The sequence below is a fragment of the Heliconius melpomene genome, chromosome 6 (genome assembly GCF_056956725.1).
Source record: "Heliconius melpomene rosina isolate 202511_hmr_F chromosome 6, ASM5695672v1, whole genome shotgun sequence".
Taxonomy (NCBI): Eukaryota; Metazoa; Arthropoda; class Insecta; order Lepidoptera; family Nymphalidae; genus Heliconius; species Heliconius melpomene.
In genome coordinates this window covers 13,789,131-13,801,500 of record NC_140394.1, presented here as the reverse complement: position 1 = coordinate 13,801,500, position 12,370 = coordinate 13,789,131, and the positions used below count along the sequence as shown (strand labels likewise).

At 34.1% G+C, this 12,370-nt stretch overlaps 1 protein-coding gene across 3 annotated transcripts; it reads left to right on the top strand.

Annotated features, from left to right (window-relative positions):
• Positions 1 to 632: 632 nt before the first annotated feature.
• On the top strand, positions 633 to 12,157 carry LOC146538695 (transmembrane protein 26). 3 transcript variants are annotated; one of them, XM_085187319.1, is made up of 9 exons: positions 637 to 1,362; positions 3,312 to 3,432; positions 3,834 to 3,993; positions 4,202 to 4,370; positions 6,467 to 6,626; positions 6,991 to 7,124; positions 7,364 to 7,468; positions 10,133 to 10,228; positions 10,401 to 12,157. In XM_085187319.1, the coding sequence occupies exons 1-9, from the start codon at positions 1,160 to 1,162 to the stop codon at positions 10,480 to 10,482; spliced, it is 1,230 nt and encodes a 409-aa protein (XP_085043445.1). In that variant the 5' UTR covers positions 637 to 1,159; the 3' UTR covers positions 10,483 to 12,157. The 3 variants fall into 3 exon arrangements, with proteins under 3 accessions (XP_085043446.1, XP_085043445.1, XP_085043444.1); XM_085187318.1 differs by having other exon boundaries at positions 639 to 1,362; positions 4,202 to 4,379; XM_085187320.1 differs by lacking the exons at positions 10,133 to 10,228; positions 10,401 to 12,157 and adding an exon at positions 8,580 to 10,125 and having other exon boundaries at positions 633 to 1,362; positions 4,202 to 4,379.
• The last annotated feature ends 213 nt before the right edge of the window (positions 12,158 to 12,370 follow it).

Below are 12,370 nucleotides of genomic sequence, written 5' to 3'. Positions count from 1 at the left end.
TTGGCTCTACCTGACCTAAAATATTGTAATACGTGTATGTATATTATATAAAATTCGAGAAACAGTCTATTTGTGCACGGTTGTGGGTTATCCCGAATTCGCTCTGGTAACATTTAACATCCCTGCTACATGCGGGATACAGCGTGAAACTAAAAAAGATAATAAAAATCGTGTACAATTTAAATGACTAAGTTCGCAATTAGTGATATACCTCAATATAAACAAAAGCAATAAACAAACAGACAATTTAGTTTTATTATATTACAAACAGCCCTTTTTAGGGTTACCCTGATTGGCCAATTTCAAAGATGCGCGCGCAAAAATATTAAGAAATATGTGGATTTTACCCTCGTACTATATACATTGCTTGTTTTTTGCACGTTTTTATAGTAATGGTGTTCAGTGGCGGAACTTAACGCCGGTCTTTGCCCAGTCACATGCCTTCGACTGTAAAGGCGACAGGTTGTGAGTTCGATGACTACACTTTCTAAACTACATACACTCGTATAATACCTGCTGTAGATAAGTCTAATTTCTTGTTTTCTTAATAAGCATCAATGTATAACACACTCGATATGTACTCAACATTCCCTCAGAACACAATGCTCTCTTCATTCCTGTAGAGATAGTCTTTAGAGCTAGTTTGGATACGCGTTAACGTTTGCACGTGTCGTGCACTTTTTTCTTTTTTTATTAAAGTTTTAAAACTTGTAATTAAAGGCTGTGGACCAAGTAGTATTGAGAAAATAATATTTTTAAACAATTTATTTTATTAATTTGATTCTTTATTTAGAAAAATATACGCTAAATTAATAACATTTTCAATTATAATTATGACAAATTAATTTTAAATTGTGAATCATATTTCTATTTCATTTCTTAAATTGAAGCTAAACTTTCAAAATTAAACAGGCAAATTTAGTTGAGAGCATTTTAAAAAACTTAAACATTTAAAAATATAACAGTGCCTTTATGAAAGCCTTGTTCAAATAATTATGATAAAAAGAGTGTTTTATTATGTTTTTTTTTTTTATTATATTATTGTTTTCTTTTTCTAAATAAACATGACAATGAAAGAAATATAAAATAATTAAATACTAATTAATGAAAATCAAAAGAAATCAACAGAAATCAATGAAAGTCAAAGGAAATCAATAGGATGGCGAACATCGGCAAAGTGTTGGCGACAATCAAAGCTGTTATAACTCGCTTAGTTTTCGCGTGTCATGGCATTATAGCAATATGGCAAGTTACCGTGTTTAAGAATAGCATAGTGTACTGGTACCTTGCTTCTCCCATACTTCTTCTTATTTTTGAAGGACTCTTCACTCTTACTATAAAAGATAATCAAGAGTGGAAATGGTGAGTTTTAAAATTTTATTGTATTTTTTCAGCTTCACGCTGTATCCCGCATATAGCGGGGTACGTGTGGCGAGACTCAACACCGCGCTTTGTCTTGTCACCAGAGTGTGGAAGTGATAATAATTCATTTCTCCGAGTGAACCTACAATCGTCATGCACACGCTCAGTTAGACGCTATGCCACTGCGCCACACCAGCACTTTTTCATTTTAAAAATATTAAACTGTAAATATTTACTATAATACTAAATGCCTGAACGAGTATTTTTTCTTAGATTAAATTAGATAATGCCAATATAAATCTATTAAATATTCTACAGAAATATAAAATAACTTAACTGCTTTTATGCTTTAACCTGCATAAAAGGGTACACATAGGGAAACTAGTATTATGACACTATTCTACGTCTATCGCCTCAATCTCTCCGCCTCTACGCCACTATTCGTTTTACTAGAGTCTGGAAAAAGAAAATAATTTTTGAATACTTATAGTATATACCAAATACCAAGTGGTAAACGAATCCACTATCATCGTGTTTACAGTCAAGCTTTCTCACTGCACCATGACAGCTTCAATCATATTGTATAGAAAAAAACTTATATTTAGACAAAACATTAATATTATACTAATTTCGTGATTATCTTGTCTAAAATTGTAACTAAATAGTCATTTGTACCCTCATTTGGTTCTAGTTAGGGAATTACAGGATAGGGTGTGGTGATGACACGCCGCCGGAAGTCCCTTTAGGCCCATTAGCGTTCAAAGAATTGTACACCTGTAGGTGCAATATTTGCTTTCTATGACTGTAGACACGAGAGTTGTGGGTTTGTTGTTCTGTTTTCAAGTCAATTGTACGTTCATCACTAAAATAAATAATTGATTTGCAAAAAAAATCTCGCCTCTATTCTTACACCGGTTCGTTTTTAACGATGAGGCAGTAACTTTAGTGACCTGATGGTAAATTATTGGAAATTCACATTCACAACGTAACTCATGTTTCTTATATTACTGTAGGGGCAAGAGAGCGCACAATACTCCAGGTGCACATTTTCTTTTTCTGTACGTTTCGCATATCTAAGTATCTAGATATCATAGTTCCCCAATTATTAGTAGACAATACTACAACAATACTACAATACGCAATACTAATATTATATAGTACGAGAGTGTTTATTTAACGAACTAATCTCAGGCATTACTGGTTCGTGTAGAGGATTATTATGTTAGGTTCTAGTTCTCTCCCGCACTTATAATATGTCAAACACTGTCTTTAGTTATTTCCCTTTGACCACGCAGGCTAAGGCGAAGGCAAAGGCGAATTTAATGTTATTAGAATCTAAATGAGTAAGAAACTGAATAATGAATAACTAAATTTTCTTTCTTTATCCACTCAAGAGATATTTAGTGGACGTGGAGAGTATCTGGTGATAGACGTGACAGACGAAGTGTTTGAACAATATCTCTCTATCTCCTCTGTCTCCTCTGCTATTTGCGGAATACAGTGTGAAGCTGACTTTTTCCCTTGATAATGGGTAAAGGGGTAATTTATTTTCGGACGAGGATGACATTTTAGTTCTTTGTGAATGTTCAACAGAGTCTGACAGTCCTTGACGCTTGGAAGTTAGAGGTTAACTGAACGGGCTGTGACGGAGTCAAAGTCAAGTTAAATGACGTCATTATGTTTAGACAACAGTTGTGGGTTCACATTTGATCTCGGGGATGTCTATATTTTATTTAGTTTACTTGGTTATACGCGCTAATCTCAGGAACTACTAGTTACATTTGAAATTTGTTTTTGTGTCGGGATCCTGTGTATAGATGCGGAGTGACAATTAAAAATATAGGGAAAACAGTAGAGGAGGAGGCTTAGTTATTAACAATTGATCAACGCGGGCGAGGCCGCAGGTAAACGGTAGTTTAATTTATATAATAACAATATTTTGTCCGCAGGTTCTGTCCATCAGTTTTCATCTATCTCGGTCTCGTTGTTCCTGCGATATGGCTACTGGAGCTGCACAAAGTGGATTTACGATTGCAGAAGAAAGCAAATAGCACTTATGCTGTAATCGAAGTAAGTATAGGCATAACAGAGATCTCTAGATGTATAATGAAATATCAGTAATCTGGAACTGTTAAAGACTTTTTAGATACCGAAAAGCGTGAAGCTGCTTTTATTCATTCGTAGCACGAGCATTTTTAATTCACACAATCATATTTGAGGCCACTGTAAACGCAACGGTTGTGAGTTCCATTCCCAATCTGGGGAATGAATTATTTAATATTTTCATTTACTTGCTTTGCTAACAAGACAAAGGCGGGCTTTGGCGTTATGTTACGCCACTCAACATAATGACTCGGAAAGTGGGGGAGCGGACTGTCTTAACGCTAAGGTCCCTCTGCCTACTGGAGATATAGCGTGAGCCGCTTTTATTTATTCTCAAGACAAGCATTTATATTCAAATTCATCAACAGACGGAAATATCAATCCCCGGCGCAACAAAGATACCGACAGACATGTGGGTGACACTCATCGAGCAGTTCCTGATGCTGACCCTCATCGTGGGAAGATGGCTCTTGCCAAAAGGAGACTTGACCAGAGACCAGCTCAGCCAGTTACTATTGGTGTATATTGGTAAGTACCCTCTGGAGTAAATATTGTAGGTTCAACAACTATTCCGGGGTTACATTATTTTCATTTCCTTACTCTGGTAATAAGATAAAACGCAGTGTTGAATCTGGTGGAAAGTGCCCAGCAGAATGTCTTGATTGTCATTAGATTTTCTCTGCTAGTAGTAGTAGTGGCAGATAAGTCATCATTACACCATTTTTTTTGTTTCTAGGTACAGCAGCAGACATAATAGAATTTTTTGACTCCTTTAAAGATGAGAAGGTTGCTACAGAGAAGGTGCTCGTTCTCCTCACCCTGGCCATCTGGTCGTGGTCTCTGATGCAGTTTACAGTGGTCCTAACCGCTACTAAATCCAGGAAGTCACGAGGAACAGCTCATAGGTCTGACATGTACGTATGTGATGCACGCATGCACATGCTTGGGTAAAGGTCATGTACTGGAAAATGGGTGTCGTTTTTTAATAACATTTTTTGGTTGTTTCATTTAGGGTAGAGAAAAATTATATTTTTTTTTTCTGTTTAAAAGATTGGAGAATTTGTGCTAGAAGATTTGCTTGTTTTTTGACAGGGTGAGATATTAGTAATGTTTTTTTTCAATACATATAACGAGGAACTAATGCCTAATGTAATGACTAAATAATTTATTTATTTATTTTCGAACGATAGTTCGTTATTTTAGTTTTTCTTTATGTTCATAATTTTAAAATATAAGGTTTTCCAGTATATATACCCTCTAGCCCACTTCACATAACATACATAATATATATACTTCACATACACATTTTATTTTGTTCAAATATTGAATTGTCTTAGGCCAGCCGCATTTAGACACATTAAATAGCCATTTATTCACATTAAACGGACCGCACCGAGTCAGTTAATCAGTTCACGGGTCTGACCAAGGTTTTATAAAATGCGACTGCAATAAAAAGTGCTTTTCAAAGTAATATCTAACGTATTATATATGTCTTGTTTGTATTGTATTTGTATATATATATGCCGTACCATGTGAGAATGAAGACATTGTTTTTAATTTAATTACGAAAATCTTTAAATAATAAACATTTACGGGTCAAGTGCGTGGCGGACTCGCCGATCGATGACCGTGGACAGGACAGACAACAAGACAGAGTTACAAGGTTTAACTACAAGTTACAACATAATTATGTAATGGATTCGAACCCGTACTTCATATGTATGTATGTTATAGACACTGAATTACTTATTTGCTTATAAGCTTTTGATTTCTAATAATATATTGTCAACTGTAGCTTTTGAAACAAAGGTGGTGTAACCCGTATTTTAATAATTTAAAGTCTGTAGTAATATATCTTTTATTATTTTAATTTTAAAATATCAAAATTATACAGCCATCCTCGTTCGCCTTCCTCAATAAGTTGACTACCCAATACAAAAACATTTTTTTCAATTTGAACGCATACTTCCTTAGATTAGCGCTTTCAACAAGACGAATTTCTTATCGTTATAATAATATAATATGGGTTATACCACTTTTGTATCGTTGTACATATTTGATTATTATGCTTTTTGCTACTTTAAAATATAAACGTTGTAAAAACTACTAATTTTGTTTTATGTGTTTTCTTATAATAATCAAATTAGATTAGTTGGTTGGTTACTATTCCGGGGATCGTGGGTTCAATTCCTTATATGTTAACAAAATATGTTTATTTAAGTATATATGGACTTTTGTATCAATGATACTTACATTGAGTTATGTGAAATTAAAAAAAACTGTTAAAGTAACATTTAATATATAGCGTGCTCTTATAAAGCAATTATAATAAAAAATAAATAAATTATATTGGTGGAAAATACATTGGACCCTCTTTAACTAATAGTAACGTGACTTCTTCACTGATAGAGCCAATGACATGTGATGACCAATAGGTTCAAAGTTCAAATTTCACATTGAAGATTTTTATATTTCACATATTATTATTATCAATATAAAAATCAATCACTAATTAGCATTATCATTAGTATCTCTCCTTCTCTTATCATAAAATTCTCCCCACGAAGGTTGGAGATGCTAACAACAAAATATATTGTAAATATGTATACATACAGAGTGTTTTTGTCAGCACCACTTCACTTCACTAAATGAAACCACAGTTTTAACTACGCTTTCTGTATAAGAATTTCTCGGTGACATTGGCTCGGTGGTTAGAGCGCTTGGACGGTTAACAACAGGCGCTGGTTGAATTTATCTATAATATCCTTTTTAATATAATGGATAATATTTTTTTTATATATAGGTTTAAAATTTAATAAGCTTTCAAAAAAGAGTATAAGCGCGGCGTAAGTTCAGACACTCAACACGCAATGCCTCCATAATTCAGTGGAAAATGGGGAACGAAGTGTCCAAACACTAGGTTCCCTCTGCCTACCCCGCTATGTGTGGGATACAGCGTGAAGCTAAAAAAACATAAAACATATGGTTTTTCTTTCTACAGAAACACGAGCACAGCGTGTTGTTGCTCTATAGAAGTTTGTGCGATAATAATGAATATAGCGCTTCAAGACGCCCCCTTCCTGGCCTTCCGACTGTTGATCATTGCCCATTATAAAATTATCAATTATATGAACATATTCTTCACGTGCAAGAATACTTTGGTGAGTATTTTATTTATTTTCCGTTGATCTACCGCTATTCTATATATACATATGTAAGCTATAACTCTTACGTTACTGAGTACCTGACCTACGGAACGACGCGATGTCAGCTTAAAGTTTCTTGGCGTGAGTAGTGGTTCGATTTTCACTCAACATAACGTAACGAGACAAAGCCCTGTGTTGAGTTCCGGCACTTAACATTCAATGCCTCGGAAATTTGATGGTGCGTGGGAGGCAGGGTCTTAACACTAGGTTCCTGTTAACTCTGCTTACCCTGCTAAATGCAGGATAAAGCGTGAAGCAGCTTGTTTATTATGGGAAAAACAATAATATTTCATCTTGTTACATTCTTTTACTTTTTTAGGTAATTCTACTACAAATATATAGACTTTATGTGTTACATTTGGAAAAAGTCGACGAAGTTAATAGCGGTTCGGTTTATAGAAAGAGACGCAAACACAAATCCGTTGATAAGAAGGAGAGAGACAAGAAACATAGGTAATGTAAAAGCCAGCCGGTAGTTTGAAAATATTCAGATTTTTCATTCTCTCTGTACTACTTTTGTACTTTATGTGAACCTATGTGGAATAACACTTAAAAATATATATATATTTTTTTTGGATTTCCTTACATCTTTTAATGCCTCGAAAAATAATATTCGCATACATATCTTCCATGTACAGACAGCACGTGTGTTTAAAGATTGAGAAGTGTCTAAACTTCATTATATTTTTTAGGGAACACAAAGTGAAGAAGCATAAGAAGAGACCGGAAGTTGGTGAAACCTCAATATCCATTATAAGCGATAAAAGACAGGACAGGATCGATAGTGGTCGTATACGGTAAGATAATGACATTGTATATTTAAAAATATTTCACGCTGTATCCTGCAGTTAGCAGGGTAGGCAGAGGAAACCTAGTGCTAAGACACTCCGTTCCCCGGGCACCGCTTAATTTATGTTCAGTAGTGGAACTCAACACCACGCTTTCTCTACCAGAGATTAGAGAGAATGTCCATATCAAAATAAAACTCGTCCATGAAAAGTTCTCGTCTTCTCTTCTTTCTCTTCACTAACTTTTCACTAGTGTTTGTCGTAAGAAAGAAAAAGCTGTGGTCCCTACACCCTGAAGACACAAAAAGAGTAAGGTGGAAATTGGTTCTTTTCTGTAGATTATGGAAGTTTGATAGACAGTTGAATTTATTCCTACCTATAAAAAACATTCAATCGCAACTAATTAGCTTTACTAACTTAACTAATCATCTTTAGACTGACAACACTTCCATTATTACCTCACACTGACAACTTCAACCAATCTTTGTCCACTATCGCGTGACAAACACAAAGAAGTATCTATATTTGTATATAACTATATGTACTCATATATAAAGAAAGGGTCATTTCAAATTATTTTCCCTAAAGTCGTTTGGCGCTCCCTTAATAGTGAGACATTGTTGTATTATCGATAGATTGGATTTTTTATTTTTATAAAATATTCATTTTTGTGAATTGCGGTGTTAAGCGGATCTTATTATTTCAGAATATTATTAGATTACTGATTTTGAATAGAAAAGTTAATTTAATAAAAGTACAAGCACGTAAAAAACTTAGAAATTATGTATCAATTTTTCAGAGTCATTTTGCAAAATCATATAATATAGGTACTTTAGTTTTAAGGTTCTTTTATATTTGAGGATTATGGTCGCATCTTGAGATTCATTATTTTAATTCCATGTGGCTTTGATTTCCACCTGTTACAACATAATGTCTCGAAATTTGGACAGAAAGTGAGAAATGGAGTATCTTAACACAAGGTTCCCTTTGCCTACTCTGCTATATAACAATATTTTTGAATGCTATATATAATAAATAAAAATCAATGACCAGGAAAGTCATATCATTATAGATCCAATCTTGAAAAATATAAATTACCTTTATTTTATCTTTTTATTAGACCGATGACTCCACACAAAGTATAGACATCGATAGCAACAAATGTAGTATTCGCACAACCCTACAAACAGTGATTTGAAGCTCGTGCCAAGGTGACTCCGCACCCCATTGATAACGTATACCTATCTAGCTTTAGACAAACTGTTTTTTATATTCGTTCTATAGGAAAAGGTACTTTAATTAGAAATTGGATCTTATAAAGTTGTTGTTATGATAACTGTGAGGTACACTTATGATAAAGTATCTGTATCCCGCATACCGCGGGGTAGGCAAAGATAATCTAACAGCGGAGCTCTCTGTTGAGACATTCCAATTCGCAATATTGCACGTTGAGTGGCGGAATCCAATGCTGCGCTTTATCTTGTTTCTATTGATATTTTTTTTTATAGATGAACCCTTCGAAATAAATCAAACATAAAATGTCAAAAAGAGTCATCCAAGATACAATAATGAAAACAACACACAAACAGTACTGCATTTAAATCGGATAAGCCGCTTCTGAAATAAGAGTGCACAAATGCACAGATAAAAACTTTCATAATCATTGTTTTAGGTTCTATTACACTGTTAAATGCGAAAGGTATATGAAAAAATTATATATTTTTTCATATACCTTTCGTGTACAGACAGAGATCATTTAAAGATTTACAAACGCAAAATAGGTCGAAAAATCAAAGAGAAACGAGCAGGGGTCGACTAATTAGTTTTAAATAACCTAATTTAAAATAATGTATCTAACATTCCAGCGAGTGGGAATCGTTACAGACAATGTCACACTGAGCTGATATAGCATCAATCGTCAACATTAAGGCTACAGCCTACACCCACGGTTACGTGGAAATCTAATAAATCCCGGTTAACGATGTATGCTTGTTCTTACTTTGTGGCTTGTATACACGAAACGTTGCTTAGAAAATTATTAATAAATTATATAAATAATAGTATAATGATACAGACCCCTCGTGGTGCAGGGCCACAAGCGTGCGTACCGTAGCGTAGCATACTGTAAGCACGACAGGGGCGGTGTGGGTTCCATACGAAGAAATGAAATATATATTTTTTTCATTTCGTCGGTCTGGTAACGAGGCAAATTGCGGCGTTGACTTCTGCCACTTAACGCGCAATGCTTCCAGAATTCGGCGGAAAGTGGGGAACAGAAGTGTCTTAATAGTAGGTTCCCAGGTTCCCTCTGCCTACCCTTCTATATGCCTTCCTTCTATACACAATTTTTAAGAATATTTATATCTTAGTAATATTATAAATAAGAAAGTTTGTGACAATATCTATCACGTTAGTTTCACTTTGACGCAAAAATTGAACGGATTGAGCTTAGCCTTTACAGTAATGTAGCCTATACGTTCGCTCGAATTCGGACTGTCTGTGGGTCACGGAGTGTTTTCACGCCATGCTATATGCGGGATACAGAGTGAAGCTAAAAAATGTATGTCTGTATATACTTACACTACAGTAAGTAATTTCCATTTGACTACGTGGGTGAATCTGCAAGTGCTGCTGCATCTGGTAATTTTATTAATAACAATGTTTTCTTTTCAGAGCAATAATTTTAACTAACTCAGATGAAATCAAGGAACTGGAGATATCGAAATTCTTTAAGGAGCAAGTGACTGTCGATAATGAAAAGAAAAAAGTGTAAGTACGTCACTAGTTGACCCTAGCACATTTCGCAGGGTAGGCAGAAGGACCCTAGTGCTAAGACTCTCTGTTCCCCATTTTCTGCCAACTTTTCGTGACATTCCGTGTTGATTGGCAGATTAGTTCTGCCGTGTTCGCGCTTTGTCTTGTTACAAATAACACCTTCCAGATCCAAACGAAAACAAAAAACGGAATCCTCTGAGGAGTCGGTCAACAACATTCATCATACTACAGACGACTCAGGCATTTGACATCATCGGGTCCGTCGCGAAAGCCCCAAGCGGAGCCCTAAGCGCGACAAGCACGAGCGACGCGAGAAAAAGAAAAAGCGACACGAATCAAGCGACAGCTCCGACAGTTCGAGTTGAGCGTTTCCATAAATAAATTGTCGGTTTTTAAAATAAATACATTGGTTTCGATTGTCATGTGTCATTTCGGAGTGACAGCTGTCAAGTTACTGCGGGAATTTTGGCGTTTGGTGTGAAACTTCAACGTTTTGTGTCTTGTGGTGATTGTCTTGCTTTATGCTATAGTGATCTAACTTATATTTTTATTGGAAAAAGTGTATGTCATGTAAATGACCCGCGCAAAAGTCATTTACATTATGTAAGTATATCCGTTGTATCATTAATATAATGTTATGTTCAATAGCCATCTGATATACCAAAAAGAAAACTATTCATATTTGAACACCACAAATCATAATCAACGAATAGAACATTTTATATTTAAAACAGAACAGAACAGAATTTTGAGCAAAGACAAATATAGGTTAGATCACTTTGACATTGACAAATTTATTTACTGAAGAAAAAAATATTTATAGGAAGTATTATAAAATGATTATAGCTTTTATATATATTATCTGTTTAAAAGTTAGTGCCTTAAGTTATAGACAAAAAATATTTTGAATATGAAATAATATGTTTAGGCGGAATAGGATAACAATTTAAGCATATAATTATGTATATTGCAAATACTTGTCATTTTAAAAATACAGAAAATTACGTAATTTATGTTGAATTAAATAATGTATGTTAAATGTTGGCTTATTTCTATAGGTACTAATATTATAAAGCTGAAGTGTTTGTTTGGTTGAACGTTCAGCAACCACTGATTAAGAATAGATGCCTACTGTTTATGAATTATAAGGATATTATACATATGTACATCGCCTCATATAAGGCGATTTTATTTGATACACACAGATATAAAATACTTTTTTTATAAATTGAAGAAATATACATTGTTTTAAAATTATTTATTGCATAAAAAATGTAAGCTATCATTATAAGATTTGGTGTGTGTTGTATAAGATCAAATATTTTTCATGAAAGTGCCTTAAAAAGAATATTATTAATGAATATCTAATTATAAAACAGTATTTTTTAGCTTCATTCTGTATCTCATGCATGGCAAGGTTGACAGATTGAACCTGGGAACCTAATGTTAAGACACTCCGTTCTTATTAAGACACTTCCGTTTACTTTCCGCCGAAGTCCTGAGGAATTTCGTATTGAGTGGCAGAACTCAGCGCTGCGCTTTGCTTGGTTACCTGAACGAGGAACACTTTCATTAAATATTTCATTTCCTCAAGTCGAAATCGAACCCACAATTTGTGTTTGTTACAATTATTTTAATTTCCCCAATGTCTCGAAATTAGATGGAGAATGAGTAACTACCGTGCTGCTGTTTTAAAATATATAAAATAAAGTATAAAAATCTCTAAATTCATATTGTCTTAACAATGGGTCTCTGCCTACCCTGCAGCGTGCAGGATATAGCGTGAAGCTGATTTAAATTCACATCACAGTATAGGTTATATATATATGTCGTTATTTATAAAGGTCTTTAGATTTAAGTATTTCTATATAAAAAGTTTTAGCGTGTTGTTATTTTAAAAAATAAAGAAATTAGAAAAAAATATTTTTGGATTTTTTCTTTCTAAAGAAATCTAAAGGAAATTTTACGAATTATTCCAATGATTTTTTAAAAACAATAAATGAATGAATTGTCAAATTATTATTGTGTTGGATAGTCTACACCTGTATCGCTGTAATCGTTTCGTTGTATCCCGCTATACTTGCGGCATGGGTGTATCAGGTATCTAGAGATATTGATCTGACTGTGGGCACAATA

Excerpts from the sequence above, each read along its gene's own strand:
- LOC146538695 (XM_085187318.1), top strand. The coding sequence starts at position 1,160 with ATGGCGAACATCGGCAAAGTGTTGGCGACAATCAAAGCTGTTATAACT. Across the intron at positions 1,363-3,311 it reads GATAATCAAGAGTGGAAATG|GTTCTGTCCATCAGTTTTCA; the intron begins GTGAGTTTTAAA and ends TTTTGTCCGCAG. Across the intron at positions 10,229-10,400 it reads GATAATGAAAAGAAAAAAGT|ATCCAAACGAAAACAAAAAA; the intron begins GTAAGTACGTCA and ends AACACCTTCCAG.